This window comes from Triticum aestivum, chromosome 1A (assembly GCF_018294505.1).
Source record: "Triticum aestivum cultivar Chinese Spring chromosome 1A, IWGSC CS RefSeq v2.1, whole genome shotgun sequence".
NCBI classification, from domain to species: domain Eukaryota; kingdom Viridiplantae; phylum Streptophyta; class Magnoliopsida; order Poales; family Poaceae; genus Triticum; species Triticum aestivum.
In genome coordinates, this window is record NC_057794.1 from 388975289 (window position 1) to 388988422 (window position 13134).

At 42.8% G+C, this 13134-nt stretch overlaps 1 protein-coding gene across 1 annotated transcript; it reads left to right on the forward strand.

Moving 5' to 3' along the window:
• Window positions 1-656: 656 nt before the first annotated feature.
• Window positions 657-4348, forward strand: LOC123052367 (serine hydroxymethyltransferase 4). The gene is made up of 4 exons (XM_044475514.1): window positions 657-1611; window positions 2233-2623; window positions 2710-2811; window positions 3929-4348. Exons 1-4 carry the CDS (start codon window positions 742-744, stop codon window positions 4171-4173), a joined length of 1608 nt encoding a protein of 535 aa, XP_044331449.1. The 5' UTR covers window positions 657-741; the 3' UTR covers window positions 4174-4348.
• Window positions 4349-13134: the final 8786 nt, after the last annotated feature.

A 13134-nucleotide genomic window follows, 5' to 3' on the forward strand; every position in this document is an offset into this window, starting at 1 on the left:
CGTCAGTTTACTCAAATTTATTTTCTTTGTTTATTTTTTCAAATATTTTATATAATATCTTATCATTATTACAAAAAGTAGACGACCACAACAACGTGCGCCATTACGATCTAGTAAGTTCCTCTTAAAACCACGGACCAGGAGGTTAACCATTTAAGTCTTCTATTCCTCTTCCCGAAGATTCTCAAACCTGTCGTCCAGTATCTAATTATCTCATCAAATGTTGTCATTCTTTCCATCGCACACTTGTCATTTGATTCCTTTTCATCAATTCCAACTCATGGACAATAGCTTGCCACGATGCGGGCGAAACAACGCGGAAAAACAGTGTCCAAAAGTGGCCATTGGGGTAGTAAAAAAATTCATTATTTTTTATGTTCACAAGATAAGTGTATACAATGCTTTTAAATATTTCAACCCCAAACTCATCAAAAATACAAATAGAGATAAACAAGGAAGACAATTCCAAATCTAAATAGTACTCCCATTTCTTTCTTTTGTCTTTCTGTGATATACATTCATGCTGGAATTGTCTTTTTATCTCTTTGTGTAGATGTGTAGAAACTTCGCAAAAAGCAGAAACCCTTGTTTTCTCAAAAAAAAAAAAGAGAGCAGAAACCCTTGCAAACCCACGCGCATATAAAGCGGCGGCGGCGGCGGACGACCAGCCCTACCCGATACGAACCAAACCCAGATTTTCCCCGGGCGCCGCAGCCGCATTTCGTCGAGCACAGGACGCGCATGGCCATGGCTGCGCCCCACGTCTCGCACTCGCAGCCACCCGTCGGGCGCGCCGCTTTATTCGCTCACCCCACCACCGCGCAGAGCTCCTCCCCTCTCCGCCTCCCCCTCCACCGCGCCGCCGTCCGGCCCGTCCGCCTCTACGCTGTCTCCACCGATGCCGCCCCTGCCCCTGCCACCGCCGCCGCTGCGATGGACGCCGTGGCCGACTGGGGGCTCACCCCGCTCGCGGAGGCCGACCCGGAGGTGTACGACCTCATCGAGCGCGAGAAGCGGCGCCAGCGCACGGGCATCGAGCTAATCGCGTCCGAGAACTTCACCTCGCTCGCCGTCATGGAGGCGCTCGGTTCCCCGCTCACCAACAAGTACTCCGAGGGCATGCCCGGGGCGCGCTACTACGGCGGGAACGAGGTCATCGACGAGGTCGAGGAGCTCTGCCGCGCCCGCGCCCTCAAGGCGTTCCACCTCGACCCCGCCTCCTGGGGCGTCAACGTGCAGCCCTACTCCGGTTCCCCCGCCAACTTCGCCGCCTACACTGGGCTGCTCCAACCCCACGAGCGCATCATGGGGCTCGATCTGCCGTCCGGAGGACACCTCACTCATGGGTACTACACGGCCGGGGGCAAGAAGATTTCTGCCACCTCCATTTACTTTTCGAGCTTGCCCTACAAGGTGAGCTCCGACACCGGGTACGTCGACTATGATAGGCTGGAGGAGAAGGCCATGGATTTCCGCCCCAAGCTCATTATCTGTGGCGGGAGCGCGTACCCACGGGACTGGGATTATGCCAGGCTTAGGGCCATCGCGGACAAGTGCGGGGCCATGTTGCTGTGTGACATGGCTCATATTAGCGGTCTCGTTGCCGCTCAGGTATCGACTCTTCTGTGTTTCTGTGCCTTTTGATGATTAGATTATGTATTGCATCTGTTGCAAGTGTCTGACAGGAGCTAAACTAGGACTGTCGGTGTACTTCAGAAAATGCAGTAAATCACTCAAAATAGTTTTTTTATTAAAACAAGGTTCAACAAGTTTTAGTATGATATCGATTTAAATGTCAGTTGTCGTTATTTATTGCAACAATTGAGACCAAGCCTGATCAATTGTTGCAACAATGGATGCTCCCCCCCTGTATAATCATGTTCATGGAGGGTCCTGTCACTGAAAATAACATTGACCTTCCATGAAATTGTTTCGCTAAATTTGCTTACAGCCTCTCACTACTGAAATACAGTATTTTGTCGAGTCTATTGTGATAATAGTTATCATCAACATACAGTAAGGTAGTCGATTTCTGCATCCTCTAACAAGAGATGCTGTTTGCTGTCATTCTCTTGGTGTTTAAGGCCACATGAATTTCACTGGGTTTTGGCAGAAACTTTACTTTGAACTAAGCAATTTGCAAAGGCTTCCTGTGGAACTCCCATATTCCAAGCTTCCGTTTAATTATTTTTTCACCTCATTGATATTATTTTGTTTTTTTTTCTCTTACAGGAGGCTACGAATCCGTTTGAGTATTCTGATGTGGTTACCACCACCACCCACAAGAGTCTCCGAGGGCCAAGGTCTGGTATGATATTCTACAGGAAGGGCCCGAAGCCTCCCAAAAAAGGCCAGCCCGAGGGTGCTCTTTACGATTACGAGGACAAAATCAACTTTGCAGTGTTTCCATCACTCCAGGGTGGCCCTCACAACCACCAGATTGCTGCCCTGGCAGTTGGCCTGAAGCAGGCAATGTCACCTGGATTCAAGGCATATATTCAGCAGGTCAAGGCCAATGCTGTTGCCCTTGGAAACCATCTGATGAGTAAGGGCTACAAGATGGTTACTGATGGAACAGAGAACCACCTTGTTCTCTGGGATCTTCGCCCTCTTGGCTTGTCTGGTATGCAGAACAATTTAATTTGGCATCTGTTTATATGGTTGTATTCAGTGCTAACTTGCTCTAAAATTGGTTTTCTGAATTTATAGGTAACAAAGTTGAGAAAGTATGTGATCTGAGCAGCATTACACTCAACAAAAATGCCGTCTTTGGCGACAGCAGTGCACTGGCACCTGGTGGTGTGCGAATTGGTTAGTATCTCTTCCCAAATACGGTTTTGTTACTCCCTGTCCCCACATGCTTTGGAGGTTGTTAATGGTTACTGGCAAGAAAATAGGTCAGAAGGCACTCAAATTAATCATCTACTATAGTCATTCGCACTGGCCTGTGAGAGCATGTGAAGTATGAGGTGGCCCGACATATTAGTGTGTTGTGGATTTGTTAATAAATTTTCTTTCTTGTGGAATATTATTGCTTTTGCCCATGTATAAGGGTGTTCCCGTTTCATCTATGAAGGATCTTGCCTAGTCTAAATTGACTCCCATTGTTATTAGTGCAAGCTGAAAATTTTAATTTTTCCAAGGGCCTTTCTCCGAGTCTGAATCATCATTCGTCCACCACTTACTTAGCAAATACAGAAAAATATCCAGCTCACTAGATGCACTATTGTCATTCTCCCAATGTTCAACATCTTGTGTAAATTTATGAACTGGAATCTGTTCTGACTTTTATCCCAGTTTTTTGTTCTTTTTTCCTTTGTTGGTTTTGAAAGGCAACAAAGTACAATGATTGTGTTCAAGTTCTTAACCTTGCACTTGGAAGGTTCATGCCATCATTCTCTAATATTTTTCCTGAAAAGGCTTTCATTTAATTTGTGGCTGTGCAAGAATACAAAACCATGTTATTGTTAGGAGTTATGGTGTAATTACAGTGGAATGTCTATGTCATCACTCTAATACTTGTCTTGAAAAGGCTTGTCAACTTTGTTTTGTGATTGCTGAAGAATACAACAACACGTGAACTACTATATCTTCCAGCATAACGTACTTAAGCCGCTGGTTGCCTGATCCACATACCTGACATTTTAATCATTTGCCTACTTTAGAATTGCTCTTGCATGTTTAACCTTCATAAGATTTATTCCATTTTAGACATGCATCATTAATCTATCCCTCTTTGGACAATTGAGAAAAACGAAACATGCTGCAGAGATGAACTCACTATACAGCTTTTTGTACGAGAAAACTGTTTTCTTTTTAGATTGAGAAAACTGGATATTGGGTACTTCTGTGCACGGATAAACTTCTGAAACATTAACGATACAATAGCATACCAGCTAAGTTCATTATATCTGAATGTCGGTTCTAGGTACACCTGCCATGACCTCGAGAGGTTTGGTCGAGAAGGACTTTGTGAAGATTGCTGAGTACCTTCATCAGGCTGTGGTCATCTGCTTGAATGTCCAGAAGCAGCGAGGTAAGCGTTACAATGATTTCATCGTTGACTTGGAGAAGAACAAGGACATCGCGGAGCTCAGGGCAGAGGTCGAGAAGTTTGCCATTGCATTTGAGATGCCTGGATTCCTGGTGTCAGACATGAAATACAAGGATTAGGCTGTGGTACCATGCAGATCGTTTTCTTGTAGCAGCAAATTGGTGCCCTTAAGGGGCTGATTGCTGTGCGCTAATCGTGATGTATGAATTATGGTTGAAAATGATATGACTCATGAATAATCATTGAAGGTATGGCATGAAATGGAGATGATATTTCCTAGCCTCAGTTTTCTAAGCGATTTGTGTGACCTCGTTGGCAGTTTGTTTATGTGTTTTTTGATGTTCAAGGATTTTTAGCGTCAGTGAGGCCCCCTGGCGGGAGCCTTGCTGGGTGCCCCACTTGTTATACGCGGGAGGGCACAAAGTTAAGACATGGTATTCTTTTACCAAAACTTCAAAGTGTTGCAGTACTTCAGTTTACCGTTTGTGTTTTTATCATCGTGTTTCTCGTAGTGAGATCTTCAATGGTATGCTTGGTGTATTTCTGAGTATTGCTCTTATTGCTATCGCTGTACTTTCATGGCCCATTTGTCTTGTAGATGTACTGCCATAGGCGTATATTATTTTTTTGCTTGCTCTAGTTGTTTCTTTAATGCCGTGTGTGTATCAAGTGTATTGTCCTATTCGTAGTTGTTTTTGTACTAGTACTATTTACAGTGTATTTGATGTCGCATTGCCTAATTTGTTCTTTTTACTGCCTTGTGGTTCACATGTGTAGTTTTGTAATTGTTTTTTTTTGGACACTTGAAGTTTTTCTATCCTCTTCCGTATCCTTCCTTGGCATGGTTTAAACTTTCAACCGAATATTTAGATACAAAAAATCATTCCATTTGTTTCATTATGCTGCCTTCTGTTCATTCGAATTACACCAAGTGGTTTTTCGAAATGGTGAAGACTTTATGGCTCCTTTTGTAAGGAGTATTGCTTCACTGAATTTGCTTTTTTATTAGGCTCGCTATTCGAGTTTGATAGTTACTAGAAGAAAGAGGCGCCCTTTGCTGCGCCCGGATGTTTTTTTGATCATTGTAAATCAGTTTTCTGCTCTTGTATATCACCCGTGAGCTGAGCAACTTCATGGAACACATAAAACATGGGAAGAAAACAAGTGTCATGCCCAATTCATTCAGATGTAAACTAAGAAAAAAACATGTACCATTTGAAATCTGTTTTTCGTTCGATCTGACATACATTTATCGATTTATATAATTTTGATACAAATCAATGCACAATGACTAAACAATATAGATTCAGCACTCACAATATATGTTTTGCTCAAGCTCATCATCACACCACATAATATCAAAATGGGTTTGCCTAGAATGATTGTTGTCCTCCATGAATTGAACAAAAGATGCAATTTTGTGAAAGATAAACAATAATTAATATAGATTTCAATTATCCCAAGCATTTAGAAGCAAAACAATACACCTTTCCATAATCCAAAGTTTGTAGAATTACGTTTTCTTTGGATGGACAGTAACCCGTGATCTTGTGAGATGATGATCCAACTTCATTTTTGATAGACTGGGGTGTAGACATTTAAGAAAAAAAAATACAAGTAGAGAAATCTTTCACTAATACTAGCACATATGTCCGTACCTCGCAATGGGATAGATAATTGACGTGTCCACTGGAATCTCCGTCAGCATGGCCCAACAACATCCAAATTATGCCCGGTCACAGCAGAGAGGCACACACTAAGGTCTAGCACAAATTCATATCAGTAGTATGTTAAGAAGTATGGTACACATATAGTACGTTTGGTACAGTTTTTGTACTACGATTCTGATCTTAATAAAAGGATTCTATTAAATGTGTTTTAGGCCATCTTGGCATACGCTTGAAGATTAATAAAAAAAGTGTCTACGTATGAGCGAAGTGACCCTAGTTCGTTGCATAAAACTCGACACTCTTATTTTTGTTGCACATAACGGTCCCACACTATGCAACAACCCATATATGCATACCCCTCCTACGTCCCTCGGTATTAATTTATTTTTATTATTGCATTGCATGCATGTCACGCCCTTGGTATTAATATCAATTTCTTTGTGTTATTCTCTCCTTCATTTTTTTAAATCCTTCGTTCTTTTTTTATCCACTGATCACGTCCTTTATTCTCTTCGTTCTTTATTACTCCTATATGTCCCTTGAAATCGATCATTCATACTCCCTCCTATCCATATAGGCCCTCGTAACATATTTCGTATATATAAAGATGATATAAAAGTTATATTGTGTGTTAGCATTTCTCAAAATACACCATAGCAATTAATTAGGTTACTTAAGTTTATGCCCTGAAGGCCTGAACAGAATTTTAAAGTGGTTAACAGGAACAAATAATAGCACGATTGGAAACTGCACATTTTTCTGATCAAATTACATATAAAAATTATTTTAATCTAAGTTATTGTTGCAAAGTTATAGCATAATCATGTTTAACATATTATGTGTAAATAATAAAAGGCAGGGACCTAACATGTTGAAAACAAAGCGAACTAGGCCTACTACAGCTGAACGCGGCGCGCGATATAGCGGTTGCCGCGGTTGGGCCGAAGCCTAACAGATAAAGGGCACTTAATGTTGGACCATGGGTTACTTAAGGAAGAAGAAAAATCAAAGACTTATGTAAAACATATGACGACGGACAGGCGGTATAGGTAGGCTTCCGACTGGCCATTATTTTTCTAATGCATAGATAAGTAGGAAACAAATGTGTCAATACCGACCGAGATGGCCAGAATATTAGTAGAGATGCAAGAATCGTTAATTGACATCTCTCTGCACATACCGACCGAGATGATGCTTCATCATTAATGCTACATTAGTGAGACATGTTGATCGTTGTGTCAATATAAAAACAGGGAGCAGTTGTGCGAACATATGACAAGCAAATTGTGATGTCAACCGCATGTAGATTAAATGTACTATGTGGAGACCCATTAGTCAACTCTTAGTATAAGCAAAAAATATCTTAGCCTATACAAGTATCTGACAATTACCATCAATAACAAATATATTTAACATGGATCATAATTCAGAATAAAAGGCACGATTTGAAGGTTAAAACCATAGATCCTACCAAAATAATTACACATGAATGGCAGGTTTTCTACATGATTTGAAGAACAAAAAGATAAGGAACTAACATAAACTTAATTCAAGCCAAAATGCAATATTGGCTACACTCAGTTTGTAAGAAAAGCATAGTCAATAAAAGCAGGCTTACTTGTGATTGAATAGTTCTAGTACAATGCCTGACAAATCCACTTGCAGGAAGTTGTTCATCGGCCCCTCATGGTCTTGATGATAAGAGTACATGGCGAAAGTACACTCTGAAAGCTGCCATTATACTGACACGATAGGTTTTCCTCCAACAACTTCAGGTGAATATCCAATAGTACACTAGACCTGAATTTCCCGCAACTAATCTGAAGGTAGTCCCCATGTGAGAACATGTGGGTATTATGGTGATAATTCAACTGAATTTTGGGACCAAACATATTTTTGTCAGTAAAGTGTCATTTTAAATTACGATAGCTTAAAGATTTTTAATGGGTACGAAAGGATTACATAAATCATAACATGTTATTCACAATTAGTTGCTAAAAACTACAACTTGGCGTTGGACATTATAATACTACATAATGGTAGGTCTGTTTAAACAAATTCGACACTGACAAAAATGATAAAATGCATCAGAATTACAATTAATAGGTTGCTTGCATTTGTTTAAACTTGGCAGCAGTTGACCAATCTTAGTGTATTTTCACATCATGAATACGACGGGCTGCAGGCAAGAGAGAGAACATGTATCTCTATGGAAGAAAAAACAATACACACAAATATCTTAGCAATGTATGAAAGTCATGGCTTCAAAGACATCAACATATCTTCAGTGCATTGAACATGGACTGAAAATGGCAATACTGCTAATTATCATAAAGAAAATTGTGCTACATAAACATCGTGTACTATAATTTAAAAGGACACACTCTAAGGTAAAGAAAAAATGCACTTAGTGATCACTATCTAGGAATAACACACAATTATAGTTCCACTAATAATTAACTAAATGAAATTTGATAACATTGTGTACCTGCATTAGCATGATCCAAGACATGTCAGATTCTATAAGGTGAAAAGACAATAGTCTGGTTCGTCCAACACACCGATGCCTTTATGCGGTCGTGGGAGACTGCTGAGGTGACCACCATATCAAGGTCTAGCATGGTGTCAGCAAGCGCAAGAGGCCATGCTCACTACAACAGCGCGAGTAGGAGAATTAAGCACAGAAAAGTATGTGTGTATCCGATATTAGGTAATTTTTGGGTGTGCTCTCAGTGCCCCCTCGATTAAACATTTGCAACTAAAGATAAAAGCACAAACGACGTAGGGAGTTATGAGTCACCTATTTCTTTCTTGAATGAGATGGCCGAATTGTTCTTTGAGGACGTCAAGTTTCACGACCTTGATTGACAATAAATACGAAGATAGGAAATGTCAGCTTGATATATGATGGGACGAGTTAAACAAAATTTTCTTGTGAGTTGTGACGAACCTTTGCCTTTGACTGTTCGATTTGTTGTTGGGATGCTTACTAACAGCTTATGCACTTCTTCTTAGTCAAAAATATTCTAAACATGTCAGTGATAAATCACTTATAAGTGAACTAGTAGACAATGAGGCCTAATGCTCGATAGCTCCATGGAGGTGCTATTGCGACTTTACAACATAGTTTGCCATGTCTAATTTAGCGCCAAGTAGTTCCCTTATAAACATCATGTGTCATGGTTCCATGGCTGCCGGTCTTGATCTTAGCAAGCATATTGATGAACAGAAGGGGGAAATATGAACATCACCTTTGAGGCACTTCATTGCACATTGGGTATTGAATTCATATTATTTATAGTAGAAAAATAGAAATGAATTATTTAGTGGGATACAAGCATGGTATCTTTATAATATGAACATCACCTTTGAGGTACTTCATTGCACTTGCTTGATGACATGGACCAAAGAAAGGCTAACTTACTAGAGATCCAACTGCTCGAGCAGTGGGAGCAAATGCTTGAGGCCCAAAACAAAATGATATAGGTTCAGATAGTTATTCGGTCGACCTTCCAAAACATACTAATCTTCTATACAACCCTACCTAGTCACATTCATGCTAGAGTGAGCTTTCATCTTACTTTTCAGTCACTCACATAAGGAAATCCAGTACCAGCTGAAGTAGAGGCGGCATGAACCATCAGCAAAACAACCCTGCTCATCCACCCCTAAAGATTATGTAGAAATATGTAGGTTGCGACAGCTGGCTCGGAGCCAAGAGGAGATTTCACCGGATTTTTGTTATTAGAGTTAGGGTTTGTGGTGGGGGGACTGAAATGTCACGGAAGAAACTCTTGTCCCTAAGGGCCTAGATGGGTAGCTCGGGACCATGTCAAAACAGTTGTGTGAAAGGGTGGGTTGATCAAGGGAGGCTCAATGCAATCGACTCCTATGGTGAAAAAATATGGGAAAATTGCATGTGGGTCGTTGGATTTTTTTTAGATAAAAGGGTTTTTAGCCCCCCGGCCCCATTATATTAATGAAACTAGAGAAAAAACACAAACAGGCATGCCCAGCATGTTCAGTGAAAAGGAGGTTCAAAAGATAAACTACATATTTTTTGCGGGTGAAATAATGTATTACTCAATCACAAGGTCCATACAATCAATCACTGCAAACTCCAATGTCTCTGAAGGCCCAAACCTATCCAAGGCATGGTTCTGCCTTCTAGACGAGCAAACTTAGCTAGACTGTCACTAACCTTACAGATGAACAGACATATTACGTTGCATCAGATCTCTATTCCCTACAAGTTTATTACAGACATAGGACCTAGATTGGTCACCCGGAGTTGGTGTGGCCCTGAACATTTCATAAACATCTTGTACTCTTCAGACTTGAGAGACGACTCTGCAGTCTGACAAAAACCCTTGGCCTGTCCCTGAAGAGAAAGAAAACGGAAACCGTTCATGAGCGTGAAAGTTGACAAATTAGCTCTCCACCTCCACCGTCCTCTTGTGACATGAATCTACGAGTCTTCCAAGCGCCGGAAACAAGAGAGGTAATTAAGTAAACCACAGTACTCCAGTGGATTAGCTGCTAAAACTATGCAGTAAAAATGACGTGTGGGCGCGTGGAGCGGACGAGACATGAAACCGCGCAGCTGATCGCAAGCCCATGCCATGGATTTACTACTACTCCGACTAGCTAGCTAATCCGTTTACTTAATCACTCCAGTTTATCTACTACTACTAGTGGTAATTAGTAAACATATGATAACATGTTGTGCGCATACTATAAGCAGGCATGCGACAAGAAGGAGGCGGAAACGAGACGCCCAGGGCTGCCGTTTTCGCACTGGATGATGCCACGGCGGACAAACTGATGAGCAGCTTCTGATTGTCCGTGCTAGGCTATGGCACAGCATGGCCACAGCTCCCTGACGATTAACGGCCGCCTGAAGAAGCGAGGTCACGCAGACGCGAATGAACGATGGTACCGATGCGAACCGCTGGTCAACTATCCTCGTACGCATCAAGCAAAAAACGCCGGGCGGATGCCCCTTTTCTTGAAGGGTCTCGATGATTGGGTGGTTAATTAGGCCGCGCGCAAGTGGCAAGTTGCAGCCGCTGGCTGCATCGACAAATCATCAGAGCCACCGAAAGCTATGCTGTATACACACTGGGCTACCTGGTCGCGTCGCAGGGGCACCCACTATGTGCGCGATATTTTCGGGTCCCTACCCGGAGTAGATACTTACAATGTTGCATATATACTAAATCCCATTCTTGTATCCAATACATTTGCAGTAAGAAGACAACCGAGATGATCCAGTGCGTATGCGCGTATGTTATACGGGCCCGCGGAGTAGAGTACTAGGTAGGTACGTCCGTAATGTGCTGTGTACCTAGCTGTGTAGCCGGTACCTAGCTGTCCAGTCGGTCCACGGGCCGATCGAATTGCCCGGCCAGCGGCGACCGCGAATCGTGTGATCCGGTTCAAGGTCAAGCCGCGTCGCCGCTCGCTCGCTCCATCGGTTTCGGCTTGACTAGCCGCGTAAAACCGGAGGAAATTGCCTTCCGATTACTTGCATGCATGGACCAGATCCAAAAATACAGGGGAAAATCTGCTCGCGCGCGGATGCCGGGGGCATATGCTCAGTCTCGATCATGTCGCTGCTACACTCGCAACTGCGCGCGTAATTGAGCACAGCAGCGGTCGGTGCCAGCAGCAGCAGTAGTCCAAGACTGGATTTTCCCTGGTAATCTCAGGCAACTGCGCGCGTAATGCAAGATGTTGCAGTAGCGCTCACTCTGGCGCTACCTACTGACGACACGCGTGCTATCACGCCCGTGAACGGCGATCGATAATCACACGGATACGCTTGCCGTGTGGTAATCTTGTATAATACGTTTTGATTGGCCAAGTTGTTCAAAGACCGAAATTTCTAACGCCTGACATGGTACGTGACCTCACGCGATCGGTACGTCCCGCATCGAGTCGAAGCCAAGGGGAACTACCCTACCCCACGGTGCGCACCTCGATCCACTCAATAAAGGGAAAGAGATGGAATCTTACCTCGGCCTTATCACCCAGCCGGCCAGCGCCTCTCAGGTCAACGATTTCATGGCGATTGAAGCCCGGGAATGCACGTTTTGACTATTGCCGCAAACCCCGCTCATCCAAACAACTACCCAGATCCTTCCTCCCGCGTCTGCGAGCAGGTGCTTTAGCTGAGAAACTGCGGCGGACGTGGAGCCGGTAGAGCATCTTTACACTCGGACTTCCAAATTCGATCCTCAAAACATCCGCGGACGCGTCCGAATGTGATCCGAACAGTAAATCCTACGGCCCTTTGAAAGTCCACTTTTAAATCCATGCAAATCATGCATGTTGATCATCTAGCACAAATTCATCACAATTCAACAATGTGGCAAATCAAAATAAATTGCAATTCAACCATGCACGTTGATCATCTAGCACAAATTCATCACAATTCAACACTGTAGTAAATCAAAATAAATTGTAATCCAACGATTCAAACATGCCAAAATGATATTCAACGTCCAGAAACGATTGTGCTACGAGTTTCAGCTTGAAAAAAAACCATGATGAATCACTCGTCGAACACCATTCGGATCGCGTCCGTTGCTGCGACCGGTGCTCTCGCCTCTCGTACTCCCCTCAATCCACTTTTTATCTTCTGGATTCAAGAGGTTTGTGTCCACCAACATTATCCTCGAATTCATCGCATCTCAAGTAAGTTGCAACCTCGCCTTCTCCTGTCAGCTAAAAAAAACTCTATTGTTCCAAAAGCCTGGGCCTTCTTGAGCTCTGATTTGACACACGCCTCTTGCTTTCCTAAGTCTATCTTCTCCTTCTCAATTTGTAACTTGTTCTTCATCCTCTTTCGGTCCCAATTCATCCTCTCTTTTTGTGCATTCAACATGAGCTTCTACCTCTCCTCTTTCTCCCCCCCCCCCTTGTGGAAAAATGCCCGTTCATGTAACAGACATTTTACTCACTGCGGCGTCACGGGCGGCCCATCCCTTCTCCCTCTTATTTCCCATCACTTGGCGGTTCTTCATTGGCATGGTGGCTCGTCCAACCTCTCCTACAACTTCTTCCTCTTCGCTATCCAATCCAATGGATTGTTGGGAGCTTGAGCCATCATTTTTCTTCAACCTCATGTTGTCATTCAAGATGTTGCCACTTTGATTTGCTATTCAATTTCATCCAACAATGGGTTAAACCAAATGGATTCTTCTCGATTTGTTGGTACAAAGTGGCCACCAACACCATCTATCAAACAAGAATTACTCCTAAGAATACGACGAACAAAACTAGCAATGTAAATGATGACAAAACAAAGCAATTCAACTCCACAGACTTGACCCCACTTTGATTCGGCCAAGCACGGAAGAGTGCCCGACAAACTTGATTATGTTGTCCTGGATGATGGACCATATA